Genomic DNA, 15,029 nt, shown 5'->3' with positions numbered 1-15,029 from the left:
ACCTTACCTGGAGTAAATTTGACGCCAAACCACACACTCATGGGCATACATCCATGGTGAATGACATGAAGCGTAGACACGTGCTCATTCTTCTTTCGTAATACAAAGAATATCTACAAAAGAAATTAGAAATAATTAATACTGGAAAATCAGAAGTAAATTTTCGATAAACTACCCTCACGGAACATGCGACAAAGAAAATACAATGTTGCCAAGGAATACAGCTGATAATATAACTTGCAGAAACCACGCCACAAGACGAAAGTATTTTAGGTAACTTCTGGTAAATAAATTTGTTTTCTTTTTCTACCTAGAGCAGTAAGAGTTCTTGAGATAGGTTACATTAGTAAAATTTGTAATTTTATCCTTACAAGTTAAGGAAAGAAACTTTCTTCCTGTTTACAAGAATTAGGACAAAGGTGGTTCTTTTTCTTCGGCTTGTAGCGATATTTTTTTTTTTTTTTTTTTAACCAATGTGACTACCTTCAAAGCCGTTACTGTCTAGTGATTCCTTTGTTTCAACTACTCACATAAAATAATTTCAGCATAAGCACATGAAAACAGAAAGGTACTTATATGAATAAGGGCACTTTCTGTACGAAACTAAAAAGATCTCGAAAACACTAAATAGACATATTTAGCATTCAAGAATCGAACGTTTAATCGACAAAGTGTGGGCACGAGAGACAAAAAGAATGGGAAAGAGATATTCCACGGTTATGCCCTCTAGGCTAAATGTATAGGTATTAACATTCAAAATCTTTACGATAGAACACCTACTTCTACCTCTATCTCCACCTACCTACTCCTCTCCCTTTTTCTCTGTCTCTCTCTTTCTCCTTCTCATTCTTTTTCTTCCATTCTCTTAACTAGTCAACAACGAACTACACGAGGCTTGAAAGCTAGATGCCTTTTTGTGTCAGTGTGTTCAGAGTGTTTGAGTTCTCAACTAAGGATCCTCACAGGAGAGGTTCATGATAAACTGCGTTTGGAGGGAAAGCTTGAAAATATTTAAAGCAGTTAACAAGTGAATTTTCTATTAAACGTTCATAATTTATACAAGAACAATAAGTTAATGAAAATCATGCCCAACTGAAGAGAAGAAAGTTTTTATCACAATTATTTAGTAAGCTTAACAGCAAGTATTGTTTTTTGACGGGACTTATCAGGATAATTTACTAGAGAATGAAGTTGATATAGGTCACGGAAGACATGGACAACTTTGTCTGAACAATAATATAAGCAAGAACTCAGTACAAAGGCTGTAAATAACCCTCATAAACTGTTACGTCTCTCTTATAACCGTGTATCGAAGGCCTTCTATTTTTTTTTAGACAATAAGATTCAAATTATTTATGTCAAAATCTTTGTCAACTTTATATCAACTTAAAATCTTGAAGTCATTTCAATTGCTGTTGACTCATTTGTGCCCATGAACCATCAGTTTGTTCTTGTGGCTATACTCTGAGTGAATGCCATATAAGATCAATACGCCAACAATGCTTTCTTCAGTTGTAGCAAACTCATGTCAGAATAACTCTTATATCTATCCTGTTGAAGCCGTTTCTACACGGAAAAAAGAAAACTGAAAATGCTTTCAGCACGAGAATTACAACCAGTAGCGTATTTAAGATATTGTTTCGGGGGACTATGCACAACATGGAGAAGCAGGGAGGCACTTGCCCACCTGAGTTTGAGAATTAAATATATTTTAATCGATTGTCTATTAATATACTAGGAAAAAACGTGAAACTCCTATGTCGGTGGAGGATCTTATCCCCCACCAAGGCAAATCTGAAACGACGCTCCTGCAAACACACGTTGAATATTTGTAATCTCATTTCAACTTTACTGATTTCATTTTAGATAAAAAAAAAAAAAAAAAAAAGGAAAACATTCAGTTTTGTCTGTGTATATTTTTACCTGAAAGGACATGTTGAAGCTGAAATATACTGATTGCAGTTTTAGTTGGTGTGGAACACCAGTTTCGCTTATCAGCTCCTCTTAGTTTTGGTGTTACTAACGACGGCCGACTTGAATCACGACTAACAACGGTCGAAAGTATGACAGGAGAAACGAAAGAAACTAACAACTAAAAAAAAGAAACAGGAGAGTAGAATGGACGAAAGAAAGAAAGAAAAAAAGAACGCAGTCAGACTAATGAAATGAAATTTGACAAATACAGTATTATTTCTGAACAAAGAGCATAAGAAAATGGAAAGTCAATGAAATTCTTAGAAATGGTAAGAAGGATTATTGTTGTACGTGGAATGCGAAAAACTAACAAATTTATTTCGTGGAAAGAGGGCCTTGAGCCCGATATCCCTCTAAATACGCCACTGGTTACTACTATATATAGAAAGAGAAATTTAAAGACAAATAATTGTTCATTTACATACAATGAATTCTTATATATAAATTAAAAAATACATTTAAATACAATGTATTCTTATATATAAATTAAAAAATACATGTTTCCTTTTTTGAGGAAGCACAAATTTCATATTTGTATAAAGAAAATTAACTCGAAGTATAAATAATATTTATATTGTTAAAATACTACAATACCAGTATATAAAAGATACTTACTGTGTCCATGAATTCTGTAAACTTTGAGAAATAATACCACCAGCAAGCATGCACCATCTGAAAAAGTAACAAACAATAAATAATAATAATAATAGCAACTTTCGAAAAAGGCTAATAATTTTCATTTAATATTCTGAAAACAAAACTTTCTGAACAGAACGTTTAAAGTTTAAAATTTAACAGAAAGTTCAAAATTTTGAAATGAAATTCAAGTATTATTTCAAAAGAGAAAATTGAAGAAATCTTTAGAATCTTTTTTTTTTATTATTCACCACTTTTGATTTTATTGTTATAATTTTGATTTTATAACTTTTCCACTAACATAAAAAAATATTCAATAGTGATAAAATGATATTGATATGATAAAATTGCATTATCATAAAATATGATAATGATAATAATAATAATGATAAATATTGATAATAATAAAATGATATTAATATTGATAAAATTTAATTTTCTCAATAAATTAAAAAAATAAAAGTTTAGAGCTAAAGGTCTAATTTTTTTCCTTCTATAACAATTAATAAAATACTGTATATATCAAGCAATATATATTTCAAAATTTGAGAGAGAGAAACACATGCATTAACTTTCCTAGATATTGACTACTGTTTCACTACCATGCACTCAAAGTACTAGTCTTTTTCTACTCTTTATATTTTGAAGCTATTATCCTATTAATTTGCAAGTTCATAGAAAAAAAATAAGCACCTTGCTCTTAATCTTTGTCAAAATAGGCACCAGTGCAAAGAAAAGCTGCTAGAAGGATATGCAATGTATCTCTCTATTAATAAAGGATTTAAAATCATGATAGGTTTTGAGAGACTGCGAGAGAGACCATTCATAGGATTTTTTTTTTTTTTTGCATACACTACCAAACTAAAACTGGATTTTTTTTTTCTAATTCTACTTTCTAAATCTCCAAAACTCACCCTTATGGCCACGGGGTGATTAGAATAGTCGACGGGTTGACAGCGAAAATTATAATGGCCTGTAAACCAACCTGAGAAGCTTATCTGCAAACAGACCAATCGATAAACTGAATCATCACAAATAATTTTTCCCCTATGCATTTGATTGTTTTATTTTTGTTTTTAAAAAGAAAAGAAAGAAACAATTCTTGCAAATAACAAGACATTCTTTTAGTTTTTTCAAGTACCAGCTTTTTATTTTATTTATTTATTTTTTCAAAATATGTTCCTTTTGACATGCAAGGCGCTTTTGCTGGCTGACTGGAAAATCCAAGCTGAAAGAGAGAGTGTGTTAACCTTGAAAAAAAAAATCACAATTCACGCTGAATATTCAAGCCCATTGGCCAAAGAAAAAAGGAAAAAATGTGCACATAAAAGCATTTTCTTCAGCTGAATAAAGAAATATAGCAATACAACTCCAATCGACCAGTCAATGCGATCATTTCTGAAAGAAGTGTGAAGTTACAAAAAAAGCATAATCATAAAGAGTATACAGGGTTAGTATAAATGATTCCTTCGTTTTGAAAAAAGCTATATTTTCACACACATTAAAGATATATGAAAAGAATCATAAACTCAACAAGTTCATATTATGTATTCCAGGTGGCAGCACGAGAGGGGCACAAGACGGAGCACCCCCTCATTGGCACATCCTGCATCGCTGGATTGGATGTATTGGTGAGAATGACCTAGCTTTGTTCCCCTGGCCTTCCAGATCTCCTGATTCAACGCCCTGCGACTTTTTCCTATGGGGGTACGTTGAGAATCTTGTTTACGTATCCCCACTACCACAATCCTTAGTCGAGCTCAAAGAACACATCAGTACTGCAGTGCAGACAATTGACAGGACTATGCTACAAAATGTATGGAATGAGCTAGAGTATCGTCTGGACGTGTGTCGTGTCACTAAAGGAGCACATATTGAATATTTATAGAGGGTGTATAAACTTCGTGAGTTTGTAGTTCTTTCCATATCTTTTATGTATGTACGTGTAATAATACTTTTGAAAATATAGCCTTTTCAAAACGAATGACTCATTTATGCTAACCATGTATTATTACGTTAGATGTCATACCAAAATAGGTTAATTTATAGGTAAAGCATTAGGTGCAACTGAAATGAGAAATCGTTGGTTTTGACTTACTTTCTCACCATATTAGACCCATAGCTAATAGCAGACTTTAGAAGGTAATGAACATTAGAAGCAATAAACTTATGTAATCTAATCATACCTTTGGTTAATAATTTATATCATAGAAAACTAGTTCGATTCGGCACAATGAAGTCAATAAACATTTAAGGGGAGCCAACTCCTGACTGTAGGCCTGCACAACACTAATATTATTGCTACTACTGCTGTCATAGTACACTAATTATTTGGAGCCAAGACACTGTTAACAGTGGCGAAGCGTCAATGAGTCCGGGCTTACTACCACAGTTATACTCTGTAGGCTAAAGGAGACGGATCTTTAATGAAAGTAGACGATTAAAAAATAACTAGGGGGATAACAACGTGAGAAATAAACGGGAGAACCTTGAGAAAACCCACGGACATGAAGATATCCCCACAAACTCTCATGAGCTGGAATTGAACCGGGGGCTTTTCGCACTATGGAAGACCGGAGTTAATTTCTTAATTTTCGTATCTCAAGTTAGCACATTCTTACCAAAATTACTATTAACAATTTTCACGTTTCATTACTGAATGACACCACTGGCGGAGACCCATTTACTTGACCGTAAGATCTCTATCACTACGAAACTTCCTAGTTTCTTTCAGAAAATATCTAAAGTAATCGAATGACATTGCAGTCCACAATGAATAATTACCCATAAATGATTCACATTCAATTCTCCCCGAGGAACAATTTCCAACAGAATTTATAAATTTATAACGAGTTTCTAGCCTTAAGTGTAAGAGAAAATAAAAGCATGTACAAGATACTATTCTACTTTGTTAAGCACAAAAACTTATTTATTATTATTATTATTTCCCCACTGAATTCAAGTAAAATTGAAGTCCTACCGGACTACGTCTTCAATAGAACAGTTCTCATAATCAAATTTCTGTCAGTGTGTATAAATTACAAATCATAAAAGAAAACACAAAGTACATGTCGTTATTTTCGATTCAGTTATTACCGTAGTATATGCTCAGGTTTGTATTTTAAATTAATATTAGGTTTTCTTGGGTCTACCCAGTAGTTTTACATCAATATTTTTACGGTATAGCAAAAAAGTACCTTACTTCTTGTCAATTTATCAGAAAAAAATGTTTTATTATTAATTACTAACTTGTAAGTAAAAGTGTATTGAATTGGCTGATTTATGTGTATTAATGCTTGAATTGGCTGACCTATATGCATTAATGCTTGAATTGACTGACTTATACGTATTAATGCTTGAATTGGCTGACATATATGCATTAATGCTTGAATTGACTGACTTATACGTATTAATGCTTGAATTGGCTGGCTTACACGTATTAATGCTTGAATTGGCTGACTTACACGTATTAATGCTTGAATTGGCTGACCTATACGCATTAATGCTTGAATTGGCTGACTTATACGTATTAATGCACTTATAATCTATTTAAAGCCATTTTCAGGATCTTCTGATAAACTTTCAGTTTGTGAACTGACAGATAAGTCTATCACAGCCTAGATAAGTCCATCACAGTCTAGATAAGTCTAAATGCGACATTACTATCTATTATTAATATCAGATGATGAAAGAACACACAACCAACACTTAGCGTTTCTTAAGCTTAACACAAATTTAACGTGCAGTTAGTGTTCCAAGCTCAAAGATTAGAAAACAATACTCAACATTTTCGTTAGAAGTTGTGAGTGTGATCTTATAATTAGTATGTGGACATCGAGTTACGCTACACGTAAGCTTGGATGATCGAGGGTTTTTAATAAATATGTTAAAAACTTATTTCACTTTCGGGTAACACCAAGTAATCGTTAAACCGAACTTCAAAACTGATGCGAAGCGAAGTGATCAACAAATAATTTAAGGTTGGGGAAACATCAAAAATATATTGAATGAAAACCGGACGTTGTACATATTTAACTTTTTCGAACCACTCTTCAAGAAATTTTCTAACAACGATAGAATTTGGTACCGACAGTAAAATGTATTCTGGAATTGGACTCTATAGTAATTCATATTTAGATTAATTAATTAATTATATATATTTATGTAATTGTACACCATATTCAGTACTCTCAGCAGCAGTTTGATTTCTTTATAATTCTTTTTTTTTTAACAACTTTTATACCTGTTCATTCAAACAAGAAGGTATTTTTGTTTTGAATAGTTGTTTTCCCCAAGCATTCGACTCGTTTCTACAAATTGCCTATATGCTAGCGACATTTCTTGGTGTACGGTGGGAGGCAGCGCAGCTGGCGGCAACTATTAGCCTAACTGACTATTAGGAGCGTGATTGACAAACTTTGAACTCTAGGTTTCATAATAAGGATTAAAGTCTTATTCTTACGTATTCGTACCTTGCAATTTTAGTATTTATTTATTTATTTTTGAAATTTTATTTTTATGTATTGTATTGTAACCCAGGTCGGCTCTACCATCTGTGCAACACGTGCATTTGCACGGAGCACCAAAATTTGTCATAACTATATTATTTAAAATAAATATTTCTTGTTAGATACAGACTTCAATGATGATGGTAGTTAAATTTACTAAGTTGACCTTCTATTTGAATACTACATTCATAAATTATATTTAGGTCGCATTAGTTTACGGTCACATGGACAGTGGTAAAGCAAATGGGCAAACAAATCCCAGTATGAATTGCTTGATTATTGTCAAATACAAGTACTCAATTCTCGAACAGTAGCGAACATCTGTTCCATTTAGATAGTTATCACAGTTTTGATACGAAAACTAGTCCTACCTTTGTCACAAACAAGTTCTTTATCATTGAAAGTGGAAACAAGTTTTTTTTTATGTATTTATTTTAACAGATATAGAAGGAAAATCAAGAAATGAAGATAAAAGAGCTAGTTACATTGGAATTGTAAACTGATATATTGAGATTGAAGCTCGATATTGAATTGAATAAAAAGGATTACCATCTTTCTTATGCAAGTATGTTTGCTTTATCTTTCACTAACATAATAGGCTATTATTTAAAGAAAAAAACAGATACAACGAGATTGTATTTGTGGTGTTTAGACCTTCCTGAGTGCGAGTGCTTTTTCCTCCCTTCGTGAGCTCCTTCGTGGCTAAGCGGTTAGCGTACGCGCCTTTGGCGTGGGAGACACGGGTTCTATTCCCGGTGGGAGCTCATGTGGTTCGGAATTCCACGTTAATTAGTAGATCCACGTCTCATATAGCGTCGCTGCTGAACGGGACGTTAAACTCAAAATCAACTCAACTCAACTCAACTCAACTCCCTCCCTTTCGTTGTTCATGACGGGGTAGCATACTTAAGATTGTGGTTTTTAAGATTTGTTCTTTCTGGAGGAAGGAAGGAGGCAAATGATGCCATTGCACAGGACGACAAATTGCCTAGGGCCGGCTCTGATTGTTACGTTCCAAGACACACTTATATAATGTTGTATTTTTAAGACACTTGTGTGTAGCAAAACTTCTATATTTGAATGTAGTGAGAAATAAAAAATAAATCAAAGAAAAAAAGTGATATTTGTAAAAGATGCAGTGCACATCATGAAATAACATGAATATCTGCTCATGTACGTAAGAAGCGACGGACCTGTGTTCTGTTAATATCCAGAAAAAAAATCAAAATTGTAAAATTTTAAAAATCCTAAAATGTGTTGCGCCTGTCAATATACTTAAAAAAAAAAATGTTTCTGGTTTCTTCCCAATTACACTCCATTCTGCAGCCAATCCACGTAAATGATGTTGATTTCTTATATCTTTGGTTGTACTAATCATATTTTTATCTTCTTATAGCACATTAACTTGCTCTTGGAACACATAAGAGTACATTTTCTACAATTATATGCAAAATAAAAATTCATCTATTCCTGTTTTGCACTGTTATACACATACATATTGTCCGGTTACTTTACTTTCTCTGGAATTTCGTAGATTTAAACATGCATTTAGTAGTAAACTGGTAGAAAAGATCTTTTCCAGCAGCGAGATCATATGAAACCTCTCTCGTCCCAAATGCGATAACACTTACCACTTAGTCATAGGGAATCAAAAATAGAGGTGCTTGACAACTCTTAAGCTGTTACGTGAGATGTGTGTCAATCTTCACGATTATGAGATCTGATAAATCCACAATGAAAACACCGTGGCAAACTACGCGCCACCAGACCTATGTACCAAATTGGATTTTTTATTATTGTGATGTCTGGTTTTCTGAATTGGCGCCTAGGTCAGAAGAAAAATTTTCGAGCACTGCAAGTAAGTAATAGCTGAACTTTTATGTAATAATATGAATTTTTATCAACAAGAAAATGTATTACTTCAAGATAAACATCAAAATAATCATACAGAATGAACCAGTCAAGGAAAATTCTCACTATTGATATATTTTTTCCAATATAAATCAATGAATTTAATTTTGCAACATGTTTTGTGCTGTGCCGTGGAAAATCAGCGCCCGATGCGAAAGTATATCAACGGCGCCCCGTACATATGAGTGAGGTCAACAGACCAGCCGCGAAGAGCCACCATTGGCGCGAAGCGTAAGAAAATTTTGAAAAATAAACCCTGCTTTCCCTTGATTTTGAGAACTTTTTATTACTTTTTCCTTCGTGCACATGCATTTTGACCCTGATCAAATTAAATATTAGATTGAAACAATACTGCTGTTGATTTAAAATATTCCAAGTAATTTTTCCATTCTATTTTTTTTCTTTCCTTTTTCCTCGCGAATTTTGCGCCCCCTTACTTCGGCGCCCGGAGCCGTCATCTCGCTGCCCCCATGGCACGGCACTGAACATGCTCTTTCTACTATAATCTTATCGAAAGGAAGCATATTTGTAATTGTAATATTTACCTCAATTCTTAGTGGCGAAAAATTTGAATCATCATAAAGTTGTTTATTATTATTTAAATAATGCTTGTTATATTAACAAAGTACCGTAATATTAACTGCTTTATCATCTGAAACTAAAGCTTTAGCACGATACGAAAAAAAAAAAAATCAAAATGCATTCAACAAATGCGTACTACAAGCATATTTGTAATATATATATATAGCTACCCTACTGTTCTCTATCTACATAAGCCAAACTGTAAGCATTGACTGATTGACTGGAGTGTTGCATTTGCGGTATAGTTTCATTTTTTCTTATAATATGTAAATATTTAGAAAAAAAAAGTCAAAATAAGAAGTTTCAAATTATAAATATTCAGCGCAAACTGCATACTTTCTGATTCCAAGGTTAAATGAATAATATACATACAAATACTTATTTTCTTTTAATATTTACAAATCTACAAAATAATGCCAAACCATTCTAAAGTAAATCATTATGTGCATCCCAAAAATTCAACGCATATACGTATGTATATATACTAGGTAAGAAAAGCAAACTTATTTTGCAGAAAATGTATGAATATGCCCTAACAGAAATAGAAAGATCATTAAAAATAATAATTATTATTATAATTATAATGATTAAAAAACTATAATAAAGCTTCCGATTTATCACTATAATACAAAAAAAAGTCAGCATTAAGAGCTTTTGTTTCTACTAATATAGACTACCAATCTGATTAAGATTACGGTACCATAAATCCCAAGTAACTACAATACCCTTGTACAAATATATGTACAAATTCTACACTATTAATGTACAAAATATATTTTTTAACAATGTGTATATATTTTGAAACTATATATAATACTCGCTTCAAATTGAGTTTGCATGGCTAGGTATCAGACAAGAATTATGTATGGATGTCATAAATGTAATCTACATTACTATAGTTGTAACAACGCACTGTCCTTTGTATAAAATTTACAGGGATTTATTAAGAATTTTAAACAAATTTAATTTTTCTGAATTATTAAAGTGAGCAATGGCGGAGGCACTTGAGAGAAACCATATCAATAAAAATTAAACTTTTATTGCTTCAGACTATGGGAAGCAAACTTATCACAAAGTCTGTCTGAGGATGGCTATCGATTTTCATTTGTTTGTTCAAAATTTGGGAAGAAATTTCATAATGCAAGAATTTCGTCGAAAGATGCCCAAGTTTTAATCAACCAATCTTTTTATTGTGCGTTTATAAATTGATGATATTAACATCTGATAGTTATGTAGTCTAGTACACCTCTCATTTGTACATAAAAAAGTGAGCTTTGTTTTATTATTATTAACGAACATTATATAGTTTATCTGTTGGAAATGTTCTTTGTATTACTATCATTAATAAGATCGCTCATTTGAAGGAAAAGTTCTTTGTTTTAATCACTAATAAATAGTATTATATCACTTATTTGTAGGAACTGTTCTTTGTATTATTGTCATTAATAAGATCGCTTATTTGAAGGAAAAGTTCTTTGTTTTAATCACTAATAAATATTGTATCGCTTGTTTGTAGGAAATGTTCTTTGTATTATTGTTATTAATAAGATCCATCATTTGAAGGAAATGTTCCTTGTTTTATTGTTGTCGTTAATAAATAATATATTGCTTATTTGTAGGAAATGTTCTTTATATTATTGCCATTAGAAGAAAATGTTCTTTGTATTATTGTTATTACCAAATAATACTGTATCACTTATTTGTAGGAAGTGTTCTTTGTATTAATTTCATTAATAAAATAGCTCGTTTGATGGAAATATTCTTTGTTTTATTGTCATTAATAAATAATATTATATCGCTTATTTCTAGGAAATGTTTTTTTGTATCATTGTCATTAATAAGATCTCTCATCTAAAGGAAATGTTCTTTGTATTACTGTCATTAATAAATATTATAATATCGCTCACACTTACTGGAAATATTCTTTGTTTAATTGTTATTAATAAATAAAAAGCAAACCTCGAGTTAAAAATGGACTCTTCTTTAGTGCATATTCATAAAAGTGCTGAGTCTTAAATGTTAACCTATCATATTCATTGTAAATAGTATTTCTAAAAAGAAATTCTTGAAGTTTTAACTACAAATAATAACAGTTTTTCTAAAGAATAAAAGTATCCATACATTTTCTGTCTTCATTGGTTTCATTTGAAGGAAGCTTTTTTTTTTTTTTTTTTTTTTTTTTTGTAGCTACACTGTGCTTCCATGCATTGTAAAATACGTTCTTTTTATTATTATTATAAATATTTGCCATGCCTATAGAAAATAATTTACATGCATATGGAAGTACTAGGGTTGTTGTAGTAGTAGAGTTGTTGAAGCTGAATGGCGATTTGTGTTTATCAGCCACTCACCCGCATCGCGGTCTCACCTAGCGAATAGTCAACAGGTTGACATGTGAATCTATAGCCTAGGAACCATCCACCCATCCCATACTGGAAACAGAGGTTACAGATACTTCCTTTGCAATTATTACCACAAGAACATTTATACAAAATATACACAGCCAACAACAGTTGAAAAAAAAATACAGATATGAGAAAATATATATATATAGAAAGATAGAGAGGACTAGCAGGAAAGACGGAAAGGTGAAAGGTTTTTTCAGGAATGTCTTTTGTTTTAATATTTGCTTAAGTTGAAGTTAATATACATATGTCATAGACAAAGTTCAAAAAATTAAGCTTCATTGTGTCTAGTTTTGAAGAAGAGAGAACCTCTAAGATAGAAAATAATTTTGTCAGCAAAAGATGTTCAACAGACCTAGGTAATGTACAACGGATGTTCACCAAGATAAAAAAAAAATGTCAGTTTTAATAGTATAACAAAATACCGTGCTTAGAAACAAATTAAGTATATACAGGGTGTTACAAAAGTATGTGACAATATTTTGAGAACAGATTCTTCACATCAAAATAAGAAAAATGTTCATATGAACTTGTGCTCAAAAGTGGATAGTTTCGGAGTTATAGCGTACTGAAAACGTGAAACAAGTGATCTTTTAAAAGTTCATAGCTCCAATATTATGGGACCTATAGTAGTCGGGTCAAGGCATCACTGAGGAACTGGTATGTGAACTATCCAAATATCCAAATGTAAGAATGATCCAATACCTGTACAACAATTTTTAGAGAGGTAGGTGCAGAGTGATCGCGTACTCCCAAACAGCATCTCTAAAAATGATTGTGCAAGTAGCGGAGGTTCTGAAAGATGGATATTTTGAAAGTTCACATACTTGTTCCTCAGCGATGTCCTGACCCAACTACAATCGATCCTATAGTAGTAGAACTATGAACCTTTAAAATTCATTTTTTTTTTTTTTCACCTTTATGGCGTCCTGTAACTACAAAACTATGCACTTCCGACCATAGGTCCATACAAACGTTTTTTTTTTTCTTATTTTAATATAAGGGATTTATTCCCAAAATATTGTAAAAAAAATTTTGCAATACCCTATATAGTAATATTTTGAATTTGTTTCTAATCGCGGTATTATGGATTTGTCAGATTGCTATTTTGTGATAGGCCAATAAGCAATAGCAGTAAAAACAGCAATGTTTTGGCAATAATTGCCACGTTAAGTGCATATGTAGAGTTGAAAACGTGTAGCTTGGGCTCTGAGCTGCACAAGAAAGCTAAAAGATTTTTTTACTATTTTAGGATTCAATTATCAGGTAAATAGAAATAAACCAATGAATAAAATTCAACCTTAGCTGGATATTAGTAGGTTTATGCTAGTTCCACGTTCGAAGCAAAATTGGCACCAGTTCGCTCTGAAAAAACACGTGACCTATTATTATACTTTGTTCCATTATTCTAAGTGTTTTCAAATGTTGTCCTTCATTTAGTTTTCATAAAAACAACATTAAAATCAATCACATGGTTCATGTATATACAGGGTGTTTCAAAATAACACCGACAACGTTTGGGAGGTGATTCCTGATACCAAGATAAGACAAAAAGTGTAGACCAACCTGGGTGCACAAATGCTTCCTTTCGGAGTTACAGGGTGCCGAAAACATGAAAAAATGAACTTTAGAGGTTCATAGCTCCAAAACTATGGGACCTACCGTAGTTGGGTCACGACTTCACTTAGAAACTAATTTGTGCGCTAACCGAAAATTCAGGTTTCAGAATCGTAAGGTACTCACGCAACATTTTTATAGAGGCAGTTCAGCTACTGGCATGTAATTTAAATTACTCACCAAGTACCTCTATAAAAATTGTTGCAGAAGTACCGCACGAATCTCAAACATGGATATTTGGATAGGGACATACTAGTTCCTAAGTGAAGTCTTGACCCGACTACGGTAGATCCCATAGTTTTGGAGCTAAGGACCTTTAAAGTTCATTTTCTCATGTTTTCGACACCCTATAACTCCGAAAGGAAGCATTTGTGTACCCAGGTTGGTCTATACTTTTTATCTTATCTTGGTGTTAGGAACCTCCTCCCAAACGTTGTCGGTGTTGTTTTGAAACACCCTGTATACGAGCTACAGAATTCATTAGATCTTGACGAAACTTGGTATGAAATAAGTATGGGCAAAACTGGTTTGTGAAACACGTTTTCGAAACGAAACAAAAACACCAAGCTGATTTTCGTTTCCTCCAATAGAATTTTCAATTTTTACGAAAAAGATTTTGATTTTTACCAATCCCCGGTGTTTGTTTTTGTTCTTGTAGTACTCATTTAAGAAAAACGCAGAAGCAAAAATATTTTTGCAAAATAAAACAACGGTCTTAAAAAACAAACAGGTTTGATAAAAAAAAAAAAACAAATTGGGTTTGAAAGAAAACCGAACCACTTTTAAAACAGAAGCCAGTTTTTGAACGAAAATGAAATCAGTTTTCAGAAAACTGGTATTTCTGAAAATTTTCAAAAAAGCAGTTACATTTTTCGTAAAGAAACCGAATACCAGTTTTTGTGCAAACCACTGGTATGGTGCTAGACTAATTGGTGTTTAGAACAAAAATTAAGGTAAAAAGATGGAACAAAGTGTTAAACATTAAGTAAATGAACTGTGTACTTATAATAAAGATTCATTAAATCAATAACAGACTAATTTCTTCCGAAATCAGAAAACTTACTACAACTAGTTGGAGCTGACAAAACCCGAATTCAAATTTGCACAATCAAAGCGAATTTTTCTATCATTACAGCTTGCAAAGAGCTATGACCAGTCATACAAGTTTTAGTTACATGTTACAGTTATTTCTTGCTTTTTTACATTCAAGTTTTATTTGTAGACTCAAGTAATATCCGGAATTTACTCTCTAATGGTCTATCAAGAGTTGTACACACCGTACATACCGTACTTGAGTTGTATATTTGAACTTAAGAGCACCACTATTCATACAACCAGTATATCTGATTCGATTTTAAAAGTATCAAGGAAACAATGCTAATATTTTTGAATTATC

The 15,029-nt window shown here is 32.3% G+C and overlaps 1 protein-coding gene across 7 annotated transcripts in view; it reads right to left on the bottom strand.

Moving 5' to 3' along the window:
* LOC145672942 (very long chain fatty acid elongase AAEL008004) overlaps positions 1–15,029 on the bottom strand; it is a 576,849-nt gene that overhangs the window by 23,220 nt on the left and 538,600 nt on the right. For 6 of the 7 annotated variants that reach the window (XM_081742175.1, XM_081742176.1, XM_081742178.1 and 3 more), the window contains 3 exons: positions 3,525–3,608; positions 2,590–2,646; positions 8–113 (listed from right to left, as the gene is read on the bottom strand). In XM_081742175.1, coding sequence (XP_081598301.1) covers positions 8–113; positions 2,590–2,646; positions 3,525–3,608 — 247 coding nt within the window. The remainder of the gene's footprint in view (positions 1–7; positions 114–2,589; positions 2,647–3,524; positions 3,609–15,029) is intronic. The other variant, XM_081742181.1, reaches the window with a different exon arrangement.

The sequence above is a fragment of the Thermobia domestica genome, chromosome 16 (assembly GCF_964235325.1).
Source record: "Thermobia domestica chromosome 16, izTheDome1.hap1.1, whole genome shotgun sequence".
In the NCBI taxonomy this organism is placed as follows: Eukaryota; Metazoa; Arthropoda; class Insecta; order Zygentoma; family Lepismatidae; genus Thermobia; species Thermobia domestica.
The sequence above is the reverse complement of the archived record's forward strand: the minus strand, read 5'-3'. Positions and strand labels throughout refer to the sequence as shown.